General features: G+C 36.5%; 1 protein-coding gene and 1 long non-coding RNA gene across 7 annotated transcripts; one reads left to right on the forward strand and one right to left on the reverse strand.

The window, feature by feature from the left end:
- On the reverse strand, nt 1-24,233 carry LOC127067000 (FK506-binding protein 5). 6 transcript variants are annotated; one of them, XM_051001407.1, is made up of 7 exons: nt 23,994-24,231; nt 23,710-23,899; nt 13,937-14,051; nt 4,801-7,276; nt 4,024-4,280; nt 3,522-3,938; nt 1-3,380 (listed from the first exon to the last, which is right to left on the reverse strand). In XM_051001407.1, exons 3-7 carry the CDS (start codon nt 13,937-13,939, stop codon nt 2,385-2,387), a joined length of 4,149 nt encoding a protein of 1,382 aa, XP_050857364.1. In that variant the 5' UTR covers nt 13,940-14,051; nt 23,710-23,899; nt 23,994-24,231; the 3' UTR covers nt 1-2,384. The 6 variants fall into 6 exon arrangements, with proteins under 6 accessions (XP_050857364.1, XP_050857363.1, XP_050857365.1 ...); XM_051001411.1 differs by having other exon boundaries at nt 2,494-2,823; nt 2,897-3,380; nt 23,710-24,233; XM_051001406.1 differs by having other exon boundaries at nt 23,710-24,231.
- Nucleotides 9,407-13,381, forward strand: LOC127067008 (uncharacterized). The gene is made up of 3 exons (XR_007782531.1): nt 9,407-9,536; nt 12,960-13,146; nt 13,243-13,381. It is a non-coding gene; the product is annotated as an uncharacterized LOC127067008 (long non-coding RNA).
- Nucleotides 24,234-25,640: the final 1,407 nt, after the last annotated feature.

Genomic DNA, 25,640 nt, shown 5'->3' on the forward strand with positions numbered 1-25,640 from the left:
GACTTTTTCACAACATTTAATAAAACGCTATCAACTATGTATGCCTTTTTTCTTTTACTCAAATAATCTAAAAGTTACTTACATACGTGCTTATATGTATATTTATATGCCATACGGAAGTGTCACATCCCACATAACGCGTATAAACGACGACGTTTCTCGCTTCTCCTTCTTTATAAATACACGTCTTTTTCAATGACGGACTTTTTTCTTTTTCATTTTCTTTTTTTTAAAAACGCTCGTGCAAAATACACGAATTATATTAATCGTTTAGGCACCGATCAATGAGAAAAAACATATAAAGAGTGAGGATAGGAATAAAGGAAAATTCTTAATAGAAGGAGTTTGGGAGTTGACACGTCCACACAATAAGTATGTATAAATTTAATACTAATCCTCATATATCATTGTTTTCTTACGTAGAATTATTTGAATTAATTGTGGGTATTAGCGATCAACGTCCCGGGATGCTGAAAAGGTCTGTGTCAGAAAATCTACTGGGTGATTAAGAATACATGTGACATGTGCCGCAAGAAAAAAAGAAAAAGAAAAAAGAAAAAAAAAATGAAAAAAAAAGAGAAGAAAAGGACAATGTATAATATAGCAAGAGTTTCATTGCATTTTCTTTTTTCTTTTCTTTTTTGTTCTGTTTTTTTTTTTTTTTTGTTTAACGTTTTAACCATGAAATCGTTTCATATTTGTCGGAGGAGTAACATTGTATTCTAAGGCCTTCGTTCTCCATGAGAATTTTTTTCTTTCTTTTTTTTTTTTTATAAATATGAGGCGCAAAACAAAAGAAAATTGCAATTTCAAATGAGGTACGACGAGAGAACAAAATTCGATTAGAGTTTAAATGTTAACGCTTAACTTTTTGCAAACGACATGCGCGTGTCGTTTTACGTCAGCACCATGCGCTCTTTCTTCTCGACGTTATTATTATAAATGGCCGTTCGTATTATTTCCAAACATTTGTGCTTTTCGTTTAATAAACGTGGACACGGTACAAGAAAGATGTATATATCTTCTATTACCGAAGAACAGGTGTAAATCGACGATCGAAAAGACCATTTTTCAAATGCGATCTCTTTCGATCCCATATATAAAAGTTCCGCGATAATATATTTCTTATAACCTATGACCTTTGTGTGTGCGCAAAACTGCATCATACGCACGAGTATATCACAATCGCTCACGTGTCGTATTATTCGTGTGTAACCGAGGATGCGTATACGCGCATATTTTTCATATCATTTTTATAAATTGGTAAAGTCCAATTTGTGTTTTCTTTAATACGATCGAGAAATATAACAAACGAATGAACAAACAAACAAACAAACAAACAAACAAAAAATTATTCATCTATTCGTCACTTTGCATTTTTTTCTTATATAATCGAAAGTATCCCTTTTAAAAAGAGACATACGATCCGTTCTGAGCTACGTGTTTACAAGTATTTTTATAACGCTAGTTATTATAAACCGCATTTCTAAGCTGATCCCATGTTGTTTCTTGGTCACAACCACGTTGATTACCTACTGTCACTTTGGTAGCATACCCGCCATTTTCTTCATATATATATATACATATATATTTGTTTTTCGTTCCTGTTTTTTTTCTTTCCTTCCTTTTTTCTTCCTTCCTTCCTTTCTTTCTTTCATTCTTTCTTTCTTTTTTTATCTTTCTCATTTCTTTTTTTTTCTTCTTTCATTATTATCTTTATTTATTTATTTTTTTTTTTTTTTCAAAGGAGTCTGCCCTCCACAAAGATTTTCGACGGAGACCTTCGTTTTGAATAATCCTTCGGCGAATTCGCACGACCCCCGATTTTCTCTTAGCGTTCTTCGACATCATACTTCTTCCGATGTGTCTATCATTCTCTCGACTTCGAAGAAGCTCCAGGGGTTGAGTGCGAGGTAAGGTGGTGTGAGTGAGGGAGGTTTCGATATAAACTATTCAAGAAGGACGTTCCAAGATTTCCATCCCGGGCGGACGCATATGTAGCCGCAATATTTTTTCTAACGATATCCATGGGACTCATCGTACATCGCCAGTGATTCTTAACGAAAGAATATCGTTCTTTCGAAAAATCACGAACAACAATAAAATCGGATTTATCTAATCGCACAGAAGTAACGGAACTATCAAAGTTCCAACATCCTTCTTCCTCTCTATCGAGAAAGTTTCTTCGATTGAATCGAAACTCATCGACGGATTATTAAACTCTTGACAATTATATATATATATATATATATATATATATATATATATATATATATATTCATCAAGATGCAAATGTCGCAACATACGAGACAAGGACGTGCATCATCGTATCGCCGTTGGACGACACCCACCATTACTCGTCGTATTAACCAAGACGATTCAATCTAAGCGGATACCGTCTCCACCATAGATTTTTTAATGATCTCTCCAAAATTTTCATCGCATTCCTCCGTACTTTCCGATTGTTGCTCGTTCGTAGTTTGATCCTTTTCTCCTTCTTTATTTGCGTTTCCATGATAAGTACCATGCGCTTGCGGCTCTATCTCGCCATAATACGAATACCTACCGGATAGCAATTCCGAGAACGGTTCTAGCTTACCTATCTGCTGAACTCCACCGTTCATCGGCTGCACAGAATTCAAATTTGTATATTGCGATCCGGTCGATTCGTCTTGCGCGAAGCTAGCCTCGTAATTGGAAGAATGTTGCCCAGGATGTACCTGGCAACTGTCCTGCACAGATGTGCCATCTTGCCCATAGACCGCGTAATGCGAGAAACCTGAGCTTCCGGGCACTGGTTGAAATTGCGGCTGAAATTGAACCCTAGACGTGGAAGGAAGATTTGTATAAGCCTGATAATCCTGATAAGCGGTCTGTTGAAAATTCATATTTGCACCTGCTGTTTGGCCCGAAAATGTTTGAAAAGCTTGACTAAATTCGGGATGCAATTTTCTTTGGCCACCTTGCGTACCATCGACCGTGTCTTCGTTCGGATAACAATCGTCTCTTATAGCATAAAGATCTAAACTATCTTCTCGCGTACCAGGTACTTCTGGTTGACAATTCGAACTACCATTGCCGGCATCATGATTTTCATAATGTAACGTTGTAAAACCACCACCAGTTATACACGCTTCCGTATTAGAATTGTCTATTAGGGAGCCCAAATTGATATCTCGCAATGGTCCGCTTTTATTATTCTGATTGTCGGTGCCCTCGTGATCAGTTCCTTCTTCATCGCGTTGCTTCTTCTCTAACTCGAGCCGCATCAACGTGTGTATGAAGTGTGTTCGCACTCGTACCGGGTTAAATTCTATCCTACCGGAGCTGTTGGCACAACCATCTCGGGTACAACCGCAGGGGAAACCGGCGCGATCGACCTAAAGTACACGCGAGTAGAAACAAATTAGAAAAATCGAAGACAAAGAAAAAAGAGGAAGTTAATTATTTTGTCTGATTTCTTCGGGAATGAGCACTTTTATAATAATGCATTCACCATGTCCATATAAATAAACATATACCTGGCACTTGACGTTCGCTCTGCTACAAGGACAACTCTCCGGATCGCAGTATCCCTTGCATCCACAGCCGCAGTGTTCTCGACTCGCGCGGATATCTCGACATTCGTCCTTCTCAACGGCATCTATCCTACGTACACCGGCCGCACGAAGAAGCGCTCGTCTCTGCCACGTTGGTACAGGCTGTAGAAAATAATAACTATCGATGTCGAGCTCCTCGTTGTCGCTGGGTTCTTCATCGGTATCGTCGCTCGGATCTTCCGAACTCGAAGCAGCTTCCGTCGCGCAATTTGCTGCACGTTCTGAACGTAGCTGCGCCAATCTAGCCCGATGCAATCTCCTTTGCTCGGCCGCATGTTCGGAAAGAGAAAACCTTTCGGCGTGCGTATGAGTCGCGCTCATGCCTAGAGTACTACCACCCTGAAAGAAAAAGATCAAACAGATTTTAGGATGCGAAGTATCTTCGATTTATAATTAACGAATGAAATTAAGGAATTGCCATTACTTGCGAAGGAACACAAGTGAAACCTTGCGCTCGAGGAAAATAATAAACAGTAACGGCATCAAAATGGATGTTTCGTTTCTTCTTCATAGGCTCCTCGGTAGTATTGCTTCTTTTAGGGCTCGGTTCTCCTTCCATACAATCAGTCAGTCTACGTTTAAGATTGCTTTTCGGAGGATTTCGGAACGTCGCTAACGTAGCCTGCGATGCCCCAGGGACACTCGTTTCCGGTACAAAACTCTCCTCTAGTTGGTTCACAGCTAAAGAGAAGAAAATGATTATCGTTAGAAAACGTCGTGTTGGTGTGTTCGATGCGAGACTTATCGATACTCTTTTCTCCCATTCTGCCGGATGGTGAGCACAGTTAGATGCTGGTTGATATTACACACGATTCGATAGGTACAAAATGCGGGGAAATGTTGATCCTTGTTACGTTGGAGCTTGAAAGGTATTATGATTATCGTTAAACGAAATGATACGATCTTCTTTTAAAGTCATGCGTTTTTTCTTTTTTTTTCGTAAAAAAGTCTCCATGGAACTCGATTCGTCGGAAGTGGAAACGATCAATGCTAGTAAATATAGATAACAGTGAAATGGATCGATCGTGCTGGATAAAAGACGAGGGCGACGACGACGACGACGGCGACGACGACGACGACGACGACGACGACCTTGTCGATCAACCAAGATAAGCGGATTTCGCGAACTGATAAGATAAAATTGAAAAGTATTCGTTCGTATCGTGCAAGATAATATGAAGGACCAAGAGGAGTCTCTCACCTTTTTCCTTGTCGGAAAGAATATCATCCGGTATTCTGTCAAGAAAAGACGTCTCGGAATCGCTCTCCGGAGCTGGTGCTGGTCCAGGATCTCCAGGTATTTCGCTTCCAAGACCAGAATCGCTCCCGTCGGATCTAACCTCGTCTCTTGCACCAGTCGTCAACGCTAAACTCTCTGCGGAATCCTCGGTGAAAGGTTCTGGTTTTTCTGGCTCGAGCCTGGTTATCATCTCGGACGCTATCTCGTCGCAACAGAGAGTCTCATTCTCGGGGCAATTATTCGCTGCATCGGCGATGTCTTCTCCTTCGCAACTAGTGCCGCGAATACGAACAATGGACGTTGGCATCTCGGAACTGTCGGAACCAGTCTCGGTTTCTGTTTCGGTATCAATCACTTCTTGGACATCGACAGAAGCTTCCAGCGCTTCTCCAGGTGAACCTGGTGTTGTTGTCTCGGACGAATCCAAATCAGACGAGTCAAGATTTCGCAAATGATCGTCATCTTCGTTCGGCATAGTCGACGACGTCGCCAGAACGACTTCCTCCTCCTCTTCGAGTTTCTTGATCACTATCGCCCCACCGCTAGACACTTCTTCTTTATTTAATTTCTGTAACACGCTGCTTCTCCTCGCAACATTTTTCTCAACTCGTAACTCTTCCTCCTCACCGAGCTCATCATCCTCCTCCTCTTCCTCTTCCTCCTCCTCCTCCTCTTCCTCCTCCTCCTCCTCCTCCTCCTCCTCCTCCTCCTCGGTGATCATTTTCGTTTTATTTCTTATCGAATAACGTGTGGCTTCATCGAAAGCTATTCCATTCGAGTCCAACGAAATTGGATCATCATACTTAGCCACAATGGACACTGTCGGGGAGAGTGCCCTTTGCGTTTCCGAACCTACGATTTCGACTTCCTCGTTTAACTCGGCTTGCCGCAAATTGCTTACATCGTCAACGCTATTTTCCTTCTCTATACCAGACAATACGACCGGATAACTATCGAGTAAAAGCGAATCGTTTCTGTTACTTTCTTCCGTGTATCCATCCTTTGAACTTACAATATTGTTCATGTCTAAAAGCTTTTGCACGGAAGACGAACGAGTAGATATTTTTTGCATCGTACTATCAATTTTTGTTCGACAATCTGCCGTAGATTCGACTATATTGCTATCAACGCATCGGTCAACATTTCCTTTCTCCTTTTTAGCACCTTCCTTCACGTCTATACGATTTAGCACTACGATCAGTTTACGAGGCGACAAATTAGTCTTTAGCATCGTTTCGTATACATCGTCCTTCGTAGTTGTACCGCCGTCTTCTCGAGGAATCTTTCTCGGTCTCATCGCACTAAGAACATTGTTTTTGCATTCCTTAAGATCCGACTTATCTTTGATCTCTTCGTCCACACGATTCAGCATGACAACCAAATGACGCAGAGAATCTGTACCTTCTTCTTTCTCCGACTTCATGACGACGGACGTATCGGCTTTGGAATCGTCAACGACTCCGTCTTCACAAGGGAGAATGTCATTCTCACGGAACGACGTTGAGCAACAGGAATTTTCATCATCATTACCATTATCATCATCACCATTATCATCATCATTATCGTCATTATCAACGCCGTCGTCCGTGCTATCCTTATGCAATTTACATTCGACGTTCTCCGTGATTTCGACGCTTCCAGTACATTCGTCGTTTTCAATCGTCTCGTCCGTTTTATAGATCTTAGACTTTGATCGTGTCTGCGTACTATCTTCATTAGGATCGACCAAATCATTAATCATAGTTTGCCTATGACGTATCATTCGAGAAACATTGGGCGATGATAAATTCTCCGACGTGACGTTGTTGACGTCTTCGCAAAACAACCGTGATTCCGGAGTCAATGAGATCTCACCTAGTGTACGTTCTCGAAGGCTTATCTCAACGGGCGAAAGTCTTTTGACGTCGTTTTTCAATTGATTCGTTTCTTCCTCAGACATCTCCACGCCGATTCTCTTGGCATCTGAATCGATCGACAGAAAGTCGCTACCGGCTGGTCTCTTTCTTGACATCGACGAAGAAGACGAAGATGATGGCGAGGACAATGGCGATGGCGATGACGATGACGAAGAACCCGAAAAGTCGTCAACGGTCGTCTTCGATTCGGTCTCGACATTCTCATCGACCTGCATACGTTCTTCTTCTTCTCGAAAACATTCGGGAACGAATTTGTCCAAAAGAATGCAGCAGCTCGATTCGCTGCAAGTTGTTGTTGTTGTTGTTGATGATGATGTTGTTGTACCATCTTCGTTCTTTTCATAAGTTGCCTTCTCTTGCTTCTCCGTAATCGTACGCGTTGCTTCTACTAGGCCTCCTTGGATCTCCCGCGCGACCTCCATCTCACAATCCACGGGATCACAATCCGTCTTCTCGATCATGCTCGAACCACCGGCCGGCTTGGCGGACCCGTGACGTTCCAGGCTTTGATCGAAGACATCCTTTATTTTAAAGAAAAAAAAGAAAGAAGGAAGAACAAAAACGAATTAATAAATAATGATCCTTTTAACGTGCTGATAGAAATTTCTGAGAGACAGAGACAGAGACAGAGACAGAGACAGAGACAGAGACAGAGACAGAGACAGAGACAGAGAGAGAGAGAGAGAGAGAGAGAGAGAGAGAGAGAGAGAGAGAAATAAAAATATCCAAGGATATATCTAACAACTATCTCCTTTTTCTTTATCACGCTATAATGTTCGATCGTCGATTATCGTATCTCCTTGTGCTTTTTTCTTTTCCTTTTCCTATTCTTTCTTTTTCTTTTCTATTCTCTTCTTTTCTTTTCTTTTCCTCGAAAATCCCATAAATGTTGGAGTAGAAGAGAGAAGAGGATATAGCGAGATCAATAATTCGCGGCGCTGATACTGGCGCACCGCTCGAACAAGGCCAGGAGGATACGGCGGAGGAAAATCAATTTCCACACGTGAGAGAGACAGAGAAAAAGAACACCTCTCTCTCTCTCTCTCTCTCTCTCTCTCTCTCTCGCTCGCTCGCTCGCTCGCTCTCGCGCGCGCACTTTTATGTTGCGTCTCTGCCTCTTGTATAGTTCCTTCATATCTCATCGCAATTTTTAATCATAAGTATTATATCCGATATTTTCGCGATTCGATGCACAGACAGAAAGATAGATAAAAAGAAAGAAAAGAAAAGGGAAGAGAGGAGAGAGAGAGAGAGAGAAAAAAGAAGGAGAAAAATGAGAGAGAAAAAAGAGAGAAAGAGGAAGAAAGCTTATATATAATCGTGACCGGAGATTATTGATTCAAAGCTGGCTTGGGAGGAGAAGGAAGAGAGGAAAGGGGGAGGGGAAGGTTTCTGTCTGCCTGCCTTTGGTTACCATGCGCACCTTGTGTCCCTTATATACCTCCGAGGAACTCGAGCCAGGTGTAAATGGCTGCTGCCCGTTGTGCTTATCCTACCATCCCTTATTTCCTTCCCCTTTTTTCTATTTCCTTATATTTTCCTTTCCTTCTACTTTCCTCATCTATATTCTTTATCTTCTTGCCCCTTTACTTTCCCATATTTCGTAACGTTCGTCTAGTTTCGTGCGTCTCCAATTATCAGAATTTGAGCAGTAACTCTGATCACGATCGAATCCTATATCACGCAATTTTAGAAAGTGCTTCGTAGCTTCAGCCATTTCCATTCTGATCGCGACCACAATCGTCCTTCAGATCTGTCGTCCGATCGACGTTTCCGAGCGAGAACGACCAAACTTGAGATTTTAACGACATGAGTGTGTGTGTGTGTGAGAAAGAGAGAGAGAGAGAGAGAGAGAGAGAGAAAGAGAGAATGAAAAAGAGAGAGATTGATAAAGAGAAAAAGGTTGATAAATAGACAGATAAAGAGATACAGGAAGAAGGATACTGAAGCTATCACAAGAATAAGCTTCTCTATCAAAGTGGCCTTGTCTCTCTGTGTATTTTATGATTGAGAGTTCTGGAAGGAAAATCGATCGAAAAGAACGAATGAATGAACGTGAGGAATCTATTTGAGATGTAACCAAAAAAAAAAAAAAATTAAAAAAAGGAAAAGAACGATCGATCGTGAAACTTTAAAACGAGAAAAATAATATCGTCGATGTAGAATGATATGAAATAATGCGTGATTTCTTCTACACGAGATAGAAATATTATATGTGAAAAGATCCGATGAAGGAGGAGATGATGATGATGATGATGATGACGGTGACGATGACGATGATGATAACGTATCGCGAGCGTATTTATATATAGCGAAAGAAATATGCGAGAAAAATGATAGACGATTGTTATTAGATGGGAAGCGAAAGTCTGCGAGAATTAGAAATAAAGAAAATATAGAAGCGCAACGCGATTAGGATTTTTACGCCCGTCGCGTTCGACAGCTCGGAGCAAAGTGAGCTGTGGTGCCTCGACGGCTCGTCGATGATGTTACTGCTCGATGCTCGGCAATGTTCGGCTATGTTCGTTTGCTCGACACGACGACGACGACGAGGACGACGACGAGGACGACGACGACGACACAAGCTCGCTTCTCTCCGTCGCGCTACCAAAGAGTACACGCGTATTTTCCGTCCAAGAACTTCGTATGCGCATGCGCTGGTTTCATTTAAAAAAATAAAAAAAAAAACAGTGGTGCTCGGACTTCGAAATTTCGAACATGCCGTTCATTCGATCGCACGATAAAGGATTTCTTCCTCATAGGATTCTTTTCCAAGTATAGGTGTGTGTATATATATATATATATATATATATCTTCTTTTTTCCTTAAGAAAACCTGATTAAAAACTAACGTAAAAAAACTTACTTAATTTCCACTATCAAACGATGTAACGTATCTTACTCGTGCGTTTTTACACGTAACTGCACTTCGTAGATAATTGGAAAGCAAATTGAAATTACAAACATAAGTTTTCACGAGCGTGGATCTAAACAATGTACTTTTTTATTTAATATAAAATATGTCTTTCTGTGTATTGTTCTTCTCATCATATATTTAACAAATAAATAAATATATATATATATATATATATATATATATATATATATATCACAATCAGAGAATATTTTCTGCAACTACCAAACAGAACCAAGTCTCGTGACGTTCTCGTTCATATTCTGTCACTTATCGCAATTAAATAAGTCATTATTTAAATCAACCTCCATTCGTCTATATTCGTAAATGTTCGGCCAAGATCGTACGACGTCAGTGAGAGAACATCGCAAAACCATACGGATGTATCGCGACGCGTTTCTAAATATGTGTGCGCGCGCGCTTGTGTATGTAGCAGGCTTCGTTCCGTAAGCAGTGGTTCTCAATCAATAATCGTAAGAGAAAGTACGCAAAGCTTTTTTAATCGATTCTTCTTGTAATTTGAAATTCATTCGTTGGTTATTAACATACTGAAAGGTCAGTCCGAAGATTTATAACTCGGAAGTGTAGATTAAATTATATATAAAAAACAAGTGATGAAAAAAAAAAGAAGAAAAAAATAAACCCGATTGTAATTAAAGAAAACATTCCAACATCCCAATATTACAGTATAGCACGTTCTAGATTTCACATTTAATGAGTTAATTTAATAAATCTTTCGATAGGTATACCTTCGAATGAAGCACAAAATTAATATCGAACTAATGATATAAAAGTTCTATTTGCTGAATATAATGAAAAGTGATAAAAAAAAACAAACATTCTAATGAAAATTACAAACGAAAAAAATGATCGTTTCGATTGAAGAAAGAAAAACCATCATTACAAATTCATCATTACTAAACGGTAATACTTTCACGAAACTCATACCGAGAGATTCAGGAAAAGAAAGTTACATAGATGGGGCTGCCTACGGAATTGGCGCGGAATCGCCAACGAGTCTCTTCTTTTTTTCACCGTACTCTTTTCGAACGACCCTCTTTGCTTTCTTTCTCTTCTCTTCTCTCCTCTCCTCTCTTCGCCCCTCCTCTTTACCCCGTTCCCATGTCTATATTTTTCTTTCTCTTTGAGGTATCTACACATATACACCCATACACGTGCGCACGCGCACGTATACACACACACCAAATACTATTCTCTCACAAACAGTTCGACGGACGAAAAGAACGTAGCGCTTGCGCAACTCCGCACGGTGACTGCTGCTGCCCGTAATTATTGTTGCACCGCGAATCTTGCATCCTTTTAGCTACGTTCCTTTGGTCCTCGAAGAAAACTATCCTCGATAACATCTTCGATAATTCTACAAAAAGTACGTTATTGTACTTTTTTAAACTCAACAAAGTCTTACGATTACGAGAATCATGATATTAAAAATAGAAAAAAATGGATAAAGAAAAAAATATATATATGGAAAAAAAAAATACGTGGAACAACTGTGCCAACACGTATTTGAATTTTTTATGTTATTCTTTTTCTTTTTTTTCCCCAGAATTAAGCAGTGCAAAAATGAAAGGAAAATGCGTTGGGAGGTAAAAAATTGCATGTAACAAGGATGAGATAGAAAAAAATAATAATAATAAAAAACCGAGCAAGAGAGAGAAGAGAGGGAAAAGAGGAGAGGGAGAGAGAGAGAGAGAGAGATCAAAGGGGTTTTACGACACTGGCAGACGGTGCGATATTGCTTCGTCGTGCTTTCTACCTTCTGGAAAAGGCCCTAGACGCGCTTCTCTCTCTCTCCCCCTCTCCCTTCTCAACCCTTCTCGTTCTTCTCTCTTTCTCTCTTCCTCTTTCGTCTTTTCTACTAGCAAAGCTTTCCCATATTCCGTCTGCGCAGGCTGCTACGGCTATATGGTATAGTATAGCTCCACTATAATGGATCGCTATAGTGCACCATGCGCTTATATCGCGCAAACATACTACTACAAACTCTCGGCTCACTGTACGCGCAACCTAGGACCGTATCGATGGATTCGAGAATCCCTAGCCGTTGCGTATTCATATCGATCGCTATCTATTTTTATCGAAACATGTTCTTCAATAATTTAAAACTTACCATTACTAAGGAAGAAAATTAAATGCATTCATTATTTAACATAGATCTTATTCTTGTGTTAAATTATACTAATGCATTAGAAAAAAAATTCGAACCACTCCATTACATCTAATTCGTTGAGATAGATATATCGAAATAATTTTCTTTAAAATTTAATCTATACCTCTAATCGTCTATGCTAATATATCTAGGTATATGTAGAAACTACTCGAGCGAAAAAACGAGATATGCAAAGAGAAGTTATATGTATGCATACACACACATATACACGCATATATATATATATATATATATATATATATATATATATATATATCGTCATCCGCGTCGTCTTGGAATAATAAGAGCGAGGGAAAGAATTACTATAATAATACGCAGACTCCTTTCCTCACAGGCTTCCTTGGAAGTCGTGGAATGTGCTGCTCTCCGAACGTCTCTCTCCTCCTCTCCTTCTTCGAACCTCTACCATTAACCCTACCATTTCATCTTTCTACCATAAAGATAAAACCAAATTCAAGGATATTTGTTTAGTAAGGATAATGTAAATAAATATTTAATATATTCTTTTTTTAACCCTTTGCACTCTTTATTTTTTTTATACATATTTTATTTCACATAATTTATCTTAATGAAAATATAAAATGCAAAAAAAATTTGTTATCATTCGAAAAAATGTCGAACTATGCTCAATATTTGAATGCAAAGGGTTAAATATATATATATATATACATAATACACACACACACGTGTAACTTTAATCAAATTTTGAGTTTTCCCTTTTTTCATCTTTGAAAGAAGTCATTTCAAGCATTTTTTAAATAAATAAGACATATGTATACAAATTAGATATAATTATACTATACTATATAAAGTATACGATTTTACAATCATCAAAATAACTCTCGCAATAGTAACAGAGTAGAAATATTTTCTGTACCATTACTTTTAAATCTTGAAGGAATAAATTATAGTTAATAATTGAAAATTTAATATCTCGTTGATCGTTAATTTCACTATAATGTCCTATTTTAATAATATTGCATGGCATAAGATTAACTGACTGAAAGTGCACGAATACAGATATACAGACGTTCCGTGAAACGTGGATACGCGCATACTGCAGGCTGCACATTATTGTCATGCATTTATGTTTTCAATAGATGCGCACCGGCGAAGCCGACGCCGACGCCGACGCCGACGCCGACGACACCGGCGCCGCCAAACGACTCCGTCACCGTTCGTTTACAGAAATACACCCACGAGGAAAACGAACGTGGTATTCCCAGATGAGTATGTACAATTTTAAAGCTCGCCTCAAGAGAGCCTCTCGATTTATATTCGATAAAGGTAAATAGCGATAATAATTTTCTTTCTTTCTATTTCTTCTTTGAGAGAATATAACGAAAGGATTAACATAAATAAATTTCTTTTACTTCTTCTCAGTGAAACGTGATATAATACTATTTTGAATTTTCGATAAACCATTGTCAGCGAATACGAGAATGTCTGAAGATTTATTATCTAAATGATGATAATATTTTTTCTTCCATGAGAGAAAATAAGAAGATGAAGCTGTAATAACTTCCATTTTTGTTCTAAGTACATGTTGTAACGTGATACAATTTTGAATTTTCGATAAATCATTGTATCAACGAATATGATAATGTGAAAAGATTTATTTACGATAGGTAAATGACGATAAGTATATAAAATAAGGTATATTTAAAAAAAAAAAAGAAAAAGAAAAAGAAAGAAAAAAAATACCATGATATAACAAAGATAAATTTCATTCTTTTTGTAATTACCACGTAAGATAATGTTCAATTTCTGTATAAACGTCAGTCGGAAGGAAAAAAGATGTTTTCTTTTTACCAAGAGATGTGAGAATATGAGAAAGGAAGAATAAAATAAAGGTATTATTTAGAGAAAAAGGAAGATAGGAAGGAAAAATGATAGGAATATTTAGTGAGAGTGCAAAAGACAGAGAAAAAGAGAGAGGAAAGAGAGAGAGAAAATCGAGAGAAGCGCTACGGGGGTATATATCGAAGCTTGTAAATCGAGGTAGGGCTTACACCTCCGGTCGAATCGATCCCACCGCAGCACTGTAGCACTATAGCCAGTTCACGTGCATACATACCATGAACGACGAGGTCCATGGTACCACACCGTCAGTGCCGTAATAATCCACCTCGGTTTCCCTCCCTTCTTCGTTTGGAGGACGATGTTACCGGCTCGGCTCGACTCGGCTCGACCTAATTTTACGTACGAATATTTATCTTATATCGAAATCTTGTATATATTAAACTTCATCAAGTTCAATCCAGTAATCTTTAAAATATACTTAGACTTTTTTTTTTAACTTACACATTTCCCATAAAGATATAATTATCATATCAGCATCTATTCATTTTGTCGAAGAAAATAAATATATAAGAATCTTTATCGCGTTTAACAATTTTTGAACGTATTAAGTATAAATCCTCGTGCGTTGATTAAATTTTATGTACGAGGATTAACGATACTTTTTTTCGAGCCCAACTTACGCGTATTATCGGCATTCTAACGACACCTGCATACGTGGGATGTACTAACGTCAATGGTGGTACGTTCCGCAGATGGTCACGAAAAAACGAGACAGAGAAAAAATAAAAGGATGACGAAAAAATCACGAGTGAGGTAAAAAGGAGACGTGGGAAGATAACGAATGTGGATGTATAATACGTCAGTACGAATGACGTACATTTTCGATTATAAAAAAATATACGTTCTTTCTATATTATCATTCATTAATTAACTGATCATTCAATTCAATTGTGTCAGAAAGTTTCCACGTGCTTACGACCCTTTCTAATATACTTTCTTCTTTTTTTTATAATTTCAAATCGTCAGCATAGTATTTCTAATTATAGCGTATACATTTCGATGAATGATTATAATAATAATAAAGAAAATTGATATTAAAATCAAAATGATAAGTAAAGAAGTGGAAACTCTTTGTGGTTCTACTTAAAAAATAAAGAGAGAGAGAAATATATCAACTTTATTTATTATTGGCTTTGTCTTGAAACAACGCAAAGACGACACTCTCTAATTTTATATAAGTATGATATATTTCGAGTTTATAATAAAAGAATTCTTTAATTCCAAAAATAAATGTACGATGATTTAACATGTGAACGAACTCGTGCAGGATACATACATACATTCGTGAGTGTACTAATTTAACAAAAAGTCCCAAGTTATATGGAAGTAGAACGTATAAAAAAAAAAAAAAGAAAAATAAAAAACATATTAGTTATATCGAGGTTGCAAAAATGAACTTCATCGAGAATTTATAAGGTAATATTTTGATTTTGATAGGAATTCTGTAAACTTTGATCAAAGTTTGTAAAAATATTCGATTGTGTTCGCACTTTAAAGTGTTGGCAAACGCAACAACCTCCTGCTCTTCCTTCACATAGTGGGAGGACCAAAGCAATCGATATTACTTTCGATACTAATATACACATATCGTGTAGAACATGATATATATATATACACACACACTTTAATGGGAAACTACTTTTCACACAAATACAATACACAAATATGATCGTTCTCGACACATAGGCGCAGACGCGACTATACATCGAACGTACACGAGTGAGTATATGCTAAGGGTTTAGAAGAGGAGTAGTGGAGGGGGTGAGGGTAAGGGTGGGAGGTGGACAATACAGCTGGTACTCATTATCCTCGGTTCAATAGACGAGACCATCGGTTTCTCTTGATGTAGTCTACACCTACACTATATAACACCTATATGTATATATATGTACGTATATACAAGCTGTAACACATATACAGATAGATAGCGAGCATTTAGCAGATATGTGATCTGGTAGGCGTGCATATTACACACGTATAAATGTATATACGTGTGTATGTATGTAGATACGTAGGTATGTATATATATATATATATATATATATGAACATAAGCGCGCACTGACCAATGTGAGAGAGTGCAGATGTGCTCGCCAGACTGGGAAGAAAGAGAAAAAGAAAAGAAGATAAACACAAGGTACTCGGAAATCGCTAAGAAGAAAACTTCATAGTTGTTATTTTTTGTTTTCTCCAAAACACTATTAAAACTCAACGTTGTTGTTGTTATATTACTCCTACTACTACCATTACTGCTATTATCTTAATTGAAAAGATATTGCATATTTTTAATATTTTCCATGGGATATATCTCTTTACCGACCAGATTCGGATTTTAAAGTGAAAATTAAAAAAATATACATTATATAGATTTGTAGAGATGTGAAGTGAGGAGAGGAAAAAGAAAAAAGCTGACAATAATAAGCCGAAGACGCGATAACCTGTGGAGACAGAAGAGAAAACGAAGAAGTTGTACGTTAACGGGATCATATCTATGTAGTGGGGTCAGCGAAGCTTCGTACTTCCATGGTCATAATCGTACATGTCCTCTCTCTCTCTCTCTCTTTCTCTGTCTGCCTGTCTTTTCTCTCGTTCTCTATCCCCATCGTGGTATGGCGAACTAGTGTCGACGTCTAATACACTTGTCGTGTTCACTAAATCTTCCTTTTCTTTTCTTTCATGTTTTCTTAATATCAAAGAATATGGAATACGAAGAGAACTTCGAAGATATTAAAACATTTTTAAATCGCAAAAGAAACAGAAAGAGGAAAAAAAGATGAAAGAAATGTTTAGAGAATAGTTCAAAACTAGTAATGGATAATCATCATCTCTGCGTCTCTCGCGTTAAGATCTATCTCTGCGTCTTGAATATGACCGAATGAAACATCCTGGATGTCTTTGGACCAAGAATAGCCGCGGTAAGCCTGACGTCACAACGAAGTAGTACTACGGCTTGGAGCGACGTATAAAACAAATGAAAATTCTCCATCTAGTTCGTTACAAACATCTTCGATCTCTCTCTCTCTCCTCTCCTCTCCTCTCCTCTCCTCACCTCACCTCACCTCACCTCACCTCACCTCACCTCTCAATCTTCACTTCTCTCGATGCATTATCGTTTGTAATTAAATTCCATTTGTGCGAATCATTTATATTTCAATTGTCAATAACATAAACTTCTTCGTTTTATGCAAATCTAATACACTATGAATAACTTAGAGAAAATCTCTTTCAAGAAATTAAAAAAAAATAAAATTATATATATATATATATATATATATATATATATATATATAGAGAGAGAGAGAGAGAGAGAAGTTCTATCTTATGTGTTTTAATGCTTTTATTACTTAATTATCAGGAAACACTGAGTCGCGATAATGTATAGCGTGCAAGTAACTTTACGCCACTTTCCATGGTAAAACGCTGTAAGCAAACTGTGATGCATGTTCTATGGTTTAACAGTAACTACGATAACAACAAAAGTTCTCCTATAAATCTAATTCCGCGTTAAACTATAACGATACTTCAACACTGTCGTAAAGAACACTTTGTTTCTCTTCTCCTTTTTAAAAGAAAAGAATCAACGATAAGATACATAATTATGATTATACTACTTTTTATTACGCCACGAAATCACAAAAAAAATGCACTTTGCTTTTAAACAAAATAAATAAATAAATAAATAAATATATATATATATATATATATATATATATATATATATATATATACACCTATCTATATGAACGCGATGTGCAAACCCCAATTCAAAGAGAACGGACTGACCCACATTTTGTAAATCTACAAGCGTCGATCGTGTACGCGACTGATCTCTCGTAGAGCAACTCGATATTTTTCATTCCCCATCGTTCATTCGTAGAACTTGTAAATATATCGAAGTTAATATTAACGTATTTGTGTAAATATATGTTGGGTTACAACGTATAAATAAAGCATTTATTCATACGAAAAGTTACTTAAATATTTAATACGATCAATCTTTATATCGATAAAGAATATTCGACATTCCCTCGAAGACAATATCAAAGAAAGTCCATTAAGGCTGGTAGCTTTTAACAGAATATAAAAGTATCTCAACGTCAGAGTGGTAAGATAGAATGCAAGTGGAACGAACGAACGAACGAACGAACGAATGAACGAACGTAAACTCGCATGGAGTAAGAACGTCGAGTTGGTTGCAAAATGATTCTGAGATTGTTCGGTTGGCCGAGCGTTGTAAGTTTCACAACGAGCATTGTTAGAAACGTGCGAGAGAGAGAGAGAGAAAGAGAAAGAGAAAAGGGGAGAAGGAAGAGAGAAGGATGTCGAAATCGCATCAATTTTAGAAACAACGAGGACAAAGTAAAAGGCATCCCTCGAACGATTTTTTTACCCTTGTAAACATTACTAACGTCACGCGAAAATCTTTGATAATTTGAGTACAATTATAATTTAGAATAATAACGTATAACGAACGAGAAGAAAAGTAATGAAAGTAAAAAAGAGTAATTCATAAAAAAAAGGAAAAATAAAAAAAAATTAAAGAAGAAAATTTGACTATACGAAGAAGAAGAAGAAGATAAAGTCCGAGATTTGACGTGGCAGCCTGAAAGAAGGGAGAAAGATCGAATCGAATGTATAGTACGATGACATCGCGTAACTGACCACTCTTAATTCCAAAGAGTAGTCGGACTGAGAAGAGACGGATAATAATCCACAGAATGGAGTACTCTCCCAACCTTTTTCTTTTTCTTCCTCTTTTTCTCCTATCACCGAAGTATATCCCATCACGCGTGCTTTCACCGGACACGCATCATCGACCCCAAAAGAGTCTCTTTCTCTACGTAAGCTTGATCCCTCCTTTAAAGAAAATAAAAGAAAATTATTCTCTAGCAAAACTTAGGTAGATAAAAAAAGAAGATAAATAAACAGACAAATAAATAAATAAATAAATAACCGAGTAAAACAAAATGGATGCTGTCGAAAATGTTGCATGAGAATCGATTACACAACGAATTCAGACAATCAAATTTAATCGGTAAAATCGTTTACAAGAAAATAAAAGTATGTTCATAAGAATATAAAATTAAAAAAAAAAAAAGGAATAGAAAAAGAAAGAAAAAAAAATTTCACTAAAGAATTTCTTCATGGAAGCTGTTGAATGTATAGTGCGATTATATACGATGATCCGTTGTAACCGCGAGAAGGTAAACTCTCGACCACAGAATTACTCAACCCTTGGCGTTAAACGTCGAGAAATCAAATGAAACGGATAAGGATAAATGAAGATTCGTTCGTAGATCGACAGTTCATTGACATGGTATTCAAAAAATATTGAAAATATAGTTTATCAAGAGAGAGAAAGAGAGAGAGAGGGATAAGACGATGTATATATCAATCGTAAGAAAAAGATATCTAGATCGACATTAAACATTTACGTATGCATCTACATATATCGTGTTCCCACTAATGATGAAAATAAACAAATCGATAAACCGAATTTAAGTTAAGCTATTCGTCTTTTTTCTTCGTTTTTTTAAACATTTCATTTCGTTCATTACTATCTCACTCTTGTACATCTACCATCAAACATCTGACTTCCCTTCGTTCTCGATCTCATTGGACGTCATGAAGGAAACGAAATATGGCGAACGATGATCGAAATCCGTCGCGTCGAAGGAAAGAAAGAGATGCTCCAAAGAGACGAGGGATGTGGAAAGGAAGAACGGTAAAAAAAGAGAGAGAGAAAAAGAGAAAAATAGAGAGAATGAGAGAGGGAAGAAAAGAAAAAGAAAAAAGAAAGGAAAAAAGAAGGAAGCGAGAGAAGAAGAAAAAGAGAGAGAGGAGAAAAGAAAAAGAAAAAGAAAAAGAGGAGAGAAAGAAGGAAACGAAAGAGGAAGAAAAAGAGAGAAAGAAAAAGAGAAAAGGGGAGAGATAGGATGGGTGGGAGAGAAAACGAAAAGGAGACCGAAAAGTCGAGTAGCGTAGTGTAAGGAGATCGAGCGAGAAAAAAGAATCGGTATGTTGTATAGGTGTGTATCAGACTATGTAGGAGAAATGTGAGGGTGGGGAGAGGAAGAAAAAGAGAGGGTGGTAGAGAACTAGAGAGAAAAAAGAGACAGTGGAGAGAGAGAGAGAGAGAGAGAGAGAGAGAGAGAGAAAGCGAGAGAGAGGGAGGAAGAGACTAGAGGAGAGGAGTGAAAGGATGGTAGAACAAGAGGGGAGGGATCAATGCCGGTTGCCAGGGTAACCACGGCACCCGATCTTCCTTCCTTCCATCTATCCTGGAGCGCACTTTCTCAGTCCTACCCCGTGCGTACAAGAACGAACCCGGATTGCGAAAAAGAGAGCTTGCTTTCTCTCTCTCTCTCTCTCTTTCTCTCCTCTAGATATCTGAAGGACTTGCTTTAGAATTCGACTATAGAAACCACCCCGAGAAACCACCCTGTATCATTCGATCCAACACCTTTTTCGTTGGATCAATGATCACAATCGATTTTCTTTTCATACATCTTCTTTACTCATCGACCATATATGTTTTCTTTTTTTTATTATTGTTTTGCTGTTATTATTTCTAAAAATTCAAAAAAAAGAAAGAACAAAACTAATACGTAATAATAATAATAATATTCAACGAATCAAGATCTCGATGATAAAGTGAAACGAGTTGAAATTTTTTCATAAGGTAAATTTAATTGAACAATCGATTCGATTGATCGTTCTTTTTTCTAAATATCCAATTTCGTTTATATATATATATATATATATATATATATATATATATATATATATAAAATACAATTAACAATTAAAATTGATATACTTTCTACGAGTGTGTGTTTAGTGATCGATAAAAAATCTAGATCATTTTGCATGTTATTGGAAATGATGAATTACGAGGGAAAAGGGTACAGCAGAGTTTCCCGCTTAAAATGACCATCGTGTGACTCGAACTCGTAAACGCAACTTCGTTGAAAATCTAAAACTATTCGCATCAAAACTTATCCATAAATCATCGCTATTCGATGAATGAAGATGATAGAGATAGTAAAATGCCAATCCTCTGTTCCACCGCGCCGCTCCCTCCCCATTTCTCTCTTCCTCTTTCTCTTTCGGGGAAAAAAAAAAAAAAAAAAAATACATCGAATAACTTTCTATAGACTCGATTATTCTCAAACTCGAATTCGAGTAGAGTAGTAACCATGTTATTTAATTGCATACATAGCTTAGCCGCCATCTCGATGGGAATTTTCGATGTTTTTAAATTAAAAGAAGTAAAAATCGATCGAACCAACGATATAAACGATCAATATTAGAAGCGGGCTTGCAACAGTAACGGAGGATGGAGGAGGAATGAGGAAGAAAGAGAAAGAGAGTGTGAGAGAAAGTGAGTGATTAAAACACGTTCAATTGTTTTAAGCAAGGACGACACGGCACGACACGACACGACACAACACAACGACATAACGACGACGACGAGGCGCGTGTTCTCTCTGCATCGGTAGAAGTTTTGGCGGGTCGATGTACCATTGTTGCCTCGACGGCTGCGTTTGCTTTGTTTTCTTTTCTTTCTTCGTCCCTTGCCACCCACCTTTTCTTTCTTTCTTTCTTTCTCATTCTCTTTCTCTTCGTTCGTCATCACGACATCCCTACTCTCTTTCTTCGTCTCTTTTCCCTTTTACCCTCAGCCTTACCGCAGGAACTCACATTTATACACACACACAAAATCATTTAATATCACACACACACACATATACACACCTACGTGACATTAGCACACTATACGATCACGGCGCTGTGCACCACATCACCGTTACTAGTTAGTTAGTAGATAAAAATGAATTCCCTGGAGCCAAACGACGGAATCCGAAAAACCGTAACAATTTATATTTTCGTCCAAATGAACCGCGGTTCTCGATGAAAAGACGATGAAAAGAGAAGTCGAAAGATAATGAAATCAATCCACGAAGTAACGATCCAGATTATAGATCTTAATGCAATTACGATTACGTTTTATCGAGGTATCCAGTTAATATGATGTGTAATTGATGTCGATCATCGTTTAATCACGCTAATCTCATCGTACAGTAATTGATAAAAACTTTCCATGAAATTTTCCTCGTTTCTATATTGATTACATTTATCTTGATATTTAAAAAAGTTTGTGAAGTTCTAAACCGAATTTATCTTTTTTTTTCTCTTCCTTTTTTTCCATCATACTTACGCAATGAAGTTCGTTCTATTGAATAAATATACATATTGTAAATGTAAATTCGATAGGTAAGTTTAATTTTTTCAGCAAGAAATCTAGTATATTCCGATGACTATGAACAAAAAAATAATAAAAATACTTTGAGCTTATCATTTTACTAAAGTATATATCACGACGAAACATTCACAAATGATGGATAATTCACTTGATTTTCACGACGTAAGTGAAATATGACTGATATTTGATATACATACATACATATACACGCACACAATTTCGTGAATCATAACCCTCGGTATAGTTGAGAAGAAAAAAATCCAAGTTCATATTTTTAAAAATGTCGTTTTGCGATCGGCCAGTCCTTTTTTCCCGCGCGACCTTTGACCGTTTGTTGAACTTCGATAGGTCATTTGATTTCTAACAATGTACATATATATATGTATATATCGACGATGAATATAAGAAAGGAATTTCATTTTATGAAAACTTTATGAAAACATTTTTAGATCTTAAACTACGTAAATGATTATTTAACGTAAGAAAAAAATTGTATATATTAAATAAGATACAATTAAAGTATCTTATGATTTTTTAAATCTGATATTAATCTCAATCATAATTGAAAAGGCTTATAATCATGCTACAAAGATATTGAAAATATAATATAAAACATGTATAATTAAATATACACACACACATAAGCACATATAGTTCGATCGATAAGCTTTGATAATTTCATGTCGAGTATATACATACAAAGAAAAAGGATATACATATATAGAGAATAATGGACATTGTATAATAAATAATCGTTCATTGAAAATACACGGTTCGTTTCAGATCCGTAGGATTGTTTCGAAATAAAATTCCCAAATCGTAAATTCTTTGAGTTTCTTGTCGTTGTAAAAAAAGCAATGTTTCTTTACTGCTATCGCCAACGAAAAACATGTTTATCTAACTTCAACAAAAAAATGATACACTTTGGACACTTCGAAAAAGAAAAAAAGAAAAAAATAAATAAAAGCAATTTATACGTCTCGTTTAGATGCCGGCAAAAATTTTCACAACTATTTATCTAGAAAGAATTGAAACGAGTATATTCACTGGATCAAGAAACTACTCGGCCTATTTTCTTATTCGCTACTATACGTAACATCCTCGCAAACTAAAAGACAAGGTTAGCGAACGCGTCCGACGACACATAGATAGATAGATAGATAGATAGATAGACAGACAGACAGAGAATCAGATAGAGAGAGAAAGAAAAACAGAGACAGACAGACAGACAGAGAGAGAGAGAGAGAGAGAGAGAGACAGACAAAGAAATACACCGTTGTAATAATATCGTAAAACTTTAAGCTTCGTACGAGTGATTGATCATCTTTTTCATCGACTTATTTATTATTCTATCATTTGTATTTTATTATTTTTGAAAATTTTAATTGCACGATAAAAACGCCTCAAGAAGGAATAAATAAAATAATAATAAAAAAAAAGAAAAAGAAAAAGAAAAAAGAGGTTTTCTAACGTACGTTACGCTTTTACTCGCGTCCTTTTCGGACAACGACTCTATCTTTCTGTTCGTACACACTATCTTCGTCTCACTGACTCACTAACTCGTCTCGTTTTCTTTTTTAAGATATCGGGTGGTTAACTACGCAGGTTGATTGCAAAGTTGAAACGACAAATATATGTAATAACGTTAGAAAAAAAAAAGAATAGAAAAACATTTATAACTGAAAAATAATAAAATTGAAAGGAAAATGAAATACGGCTTACCGGTTTCGCATTGACTCGTCACATTTCCGGACACACAATTCGTCCAAGAGATCGAGCTTCCTCACGCTTCTTTTTCCTCCTTTCCCCTTCGCTCCTTCTTCTTCTCTTTATCCCTCTTTTTCTCGTTAGTCTATTTATCTTTTGCAAGAGTTTGTAAAGAGAGCGTCGTATGAGCGTACACCAGCGGACACTGGAAATTTGATGAAGATTACACCGTGGCGCGCAGTGTTAACCAGTAGCGGTAGGCCATCTTGAAGCTAGCGACGAAGCGCACACGCACATACCGCGAGGACCGTCAAGTTTGTCACGAAGAGCGGCAACGGCAACGGCAACGGCAGCGGCAACGGCAGCGACAACGGTGCCAAACCAACGTAACGCGAACGAACCATTATCCTGACTCGTCCGTACGGTAGGACGGCGTACGGACGAATGAGCACGCTCTCTATGGTTGTTACGTTACTACTACCGCCCTCGTGCGACCAAGCGCCGTAATAACCAACTATTTGCCCGCCAAAAATCATCAACGTATTACCTTATACTATATCAACGTTTACCTATGCTTGTTCATGTTTACTGAAAAAGAATTTTCTTCTTTATTTATATCTATAATTTATTTAAAATCTATTGATTTTTCTGAACTTTATACTTATAGTATAATATTCTCTTATTTTTAGCATTAAAATTTTCATGACTCTATTTTTTTTTACGAATTTTATTCGAATTAATATTATTTCTAGATGTTACCAATTTCAAATGACGCGCGTATAAAATATTTTAAGGTAACGCTTCACAGCTGCAAATACGTAATAAAGTAATAAAATCCATAAAATATTTCGGATTTTTCTTACATAAACTATACGTATAAATTGATTTGTCGAGATAATTAACGTATTTATTATGTATAACGATATATTGAGAAAATTAATGAGAACAAGTTTTAAACAATTCGTTATTCGTTGGCGTTTTTATTAATAATGTTTCCTTGAATATAATATATTCATTTAGATTCCAATTTATTTTATTATCCTAATAAAATTATGTTATTGAACCTATTCTATTTCTATGCATCTTTTTTATTTGGTCATAGGCATCTCTTCATGAGCATCTGTTCTTTAAAAAAACTTTAGTTATTATAATTATTCAAATGTTATACTGCTTATATGAAAGATATGATGATCACATAAAATATAATTTCTTTCGATTCAAAGTTTCCAATCGAGAAGATAATTTCTAAATTCCAAATGGTTTTTTCTAATTATTTAATATATAACTGTAACTTTAAAACTATCATTTAAAACTATCGTGAACTAATTACACCAAATATAGCTATCCGTATAAAATGTGATCATTATTTTCTGAAAACTAAATTAATAAGAAAATTATAAGAGAAAACGATACTTAACATTTTCTGATACTTTTCCTTAGCTTCCTTCCTTTAATTTGATGAATGATTTCTTTTCTAATTTCTTGTCTGTTTCGCTATCAACAAAATATATTTTATTATTTCTACTGTGTTATTGCACATTAAACTTACAAATTCAATTAGAGGATCAAAATAATTTATACATAAATATATTTATCAAGCAAGAAACGTTAATAAGTAACATGTTTGTTAATTCTATCTCTAGCTCAAATAAATTTGTTAATATAAGTATTTAAAAATTCGATTATGTACTACTGTAATAATTTTATCTTATTCAATATTGATAACATTTGACACGGACACCCGCGAATTGCGAGACATTTTGACGTAAATTGTAAAACAGTATACACTATCAATGAGGCACAATAAAGTAATTTCAAACTATTTATAGCTATTACCATCCAGTAACGACGGTAAATGCTAAAGAACCTGTCGCTTTCAAATTCTCATTATTCTATGATTCTGAATCTCTAAGAATTTAAGACGAAAGAACTAAGTACTTAGAAGA

Source organism: Vespula vulgaris, chromosome 10, assembly GCF_905475345.1.
Source record: "Vespula vulgaris chromosome 10, iyVesVulg1.1, whole genome shotgun sequence".
NCBI lineage: Eukaryota > Metazoa > Arthropoda > Insecta > Hymenoptera > Vespidae > Vespula > Vespula vulgaris.

Coding starts and splice junctions, on each gene's coding strand:
- LOC127067000 (XM_051001407.1), bottom strand. Junction 4,281..4,800: donor TCTTTCCGACAAGGAAAAAG/GTGAGAGACTCC, acceptor TCTTCTCTTTAG/CTGTGAACCAACTAGAGGAG. Junction 3,381..3,521: donor GAGCGAACGTCAAGTGCCAG/GTATATGTTTAT, acceptor CGTGTACTTTAG/GTCGATCGCGCCGGTTTCCC.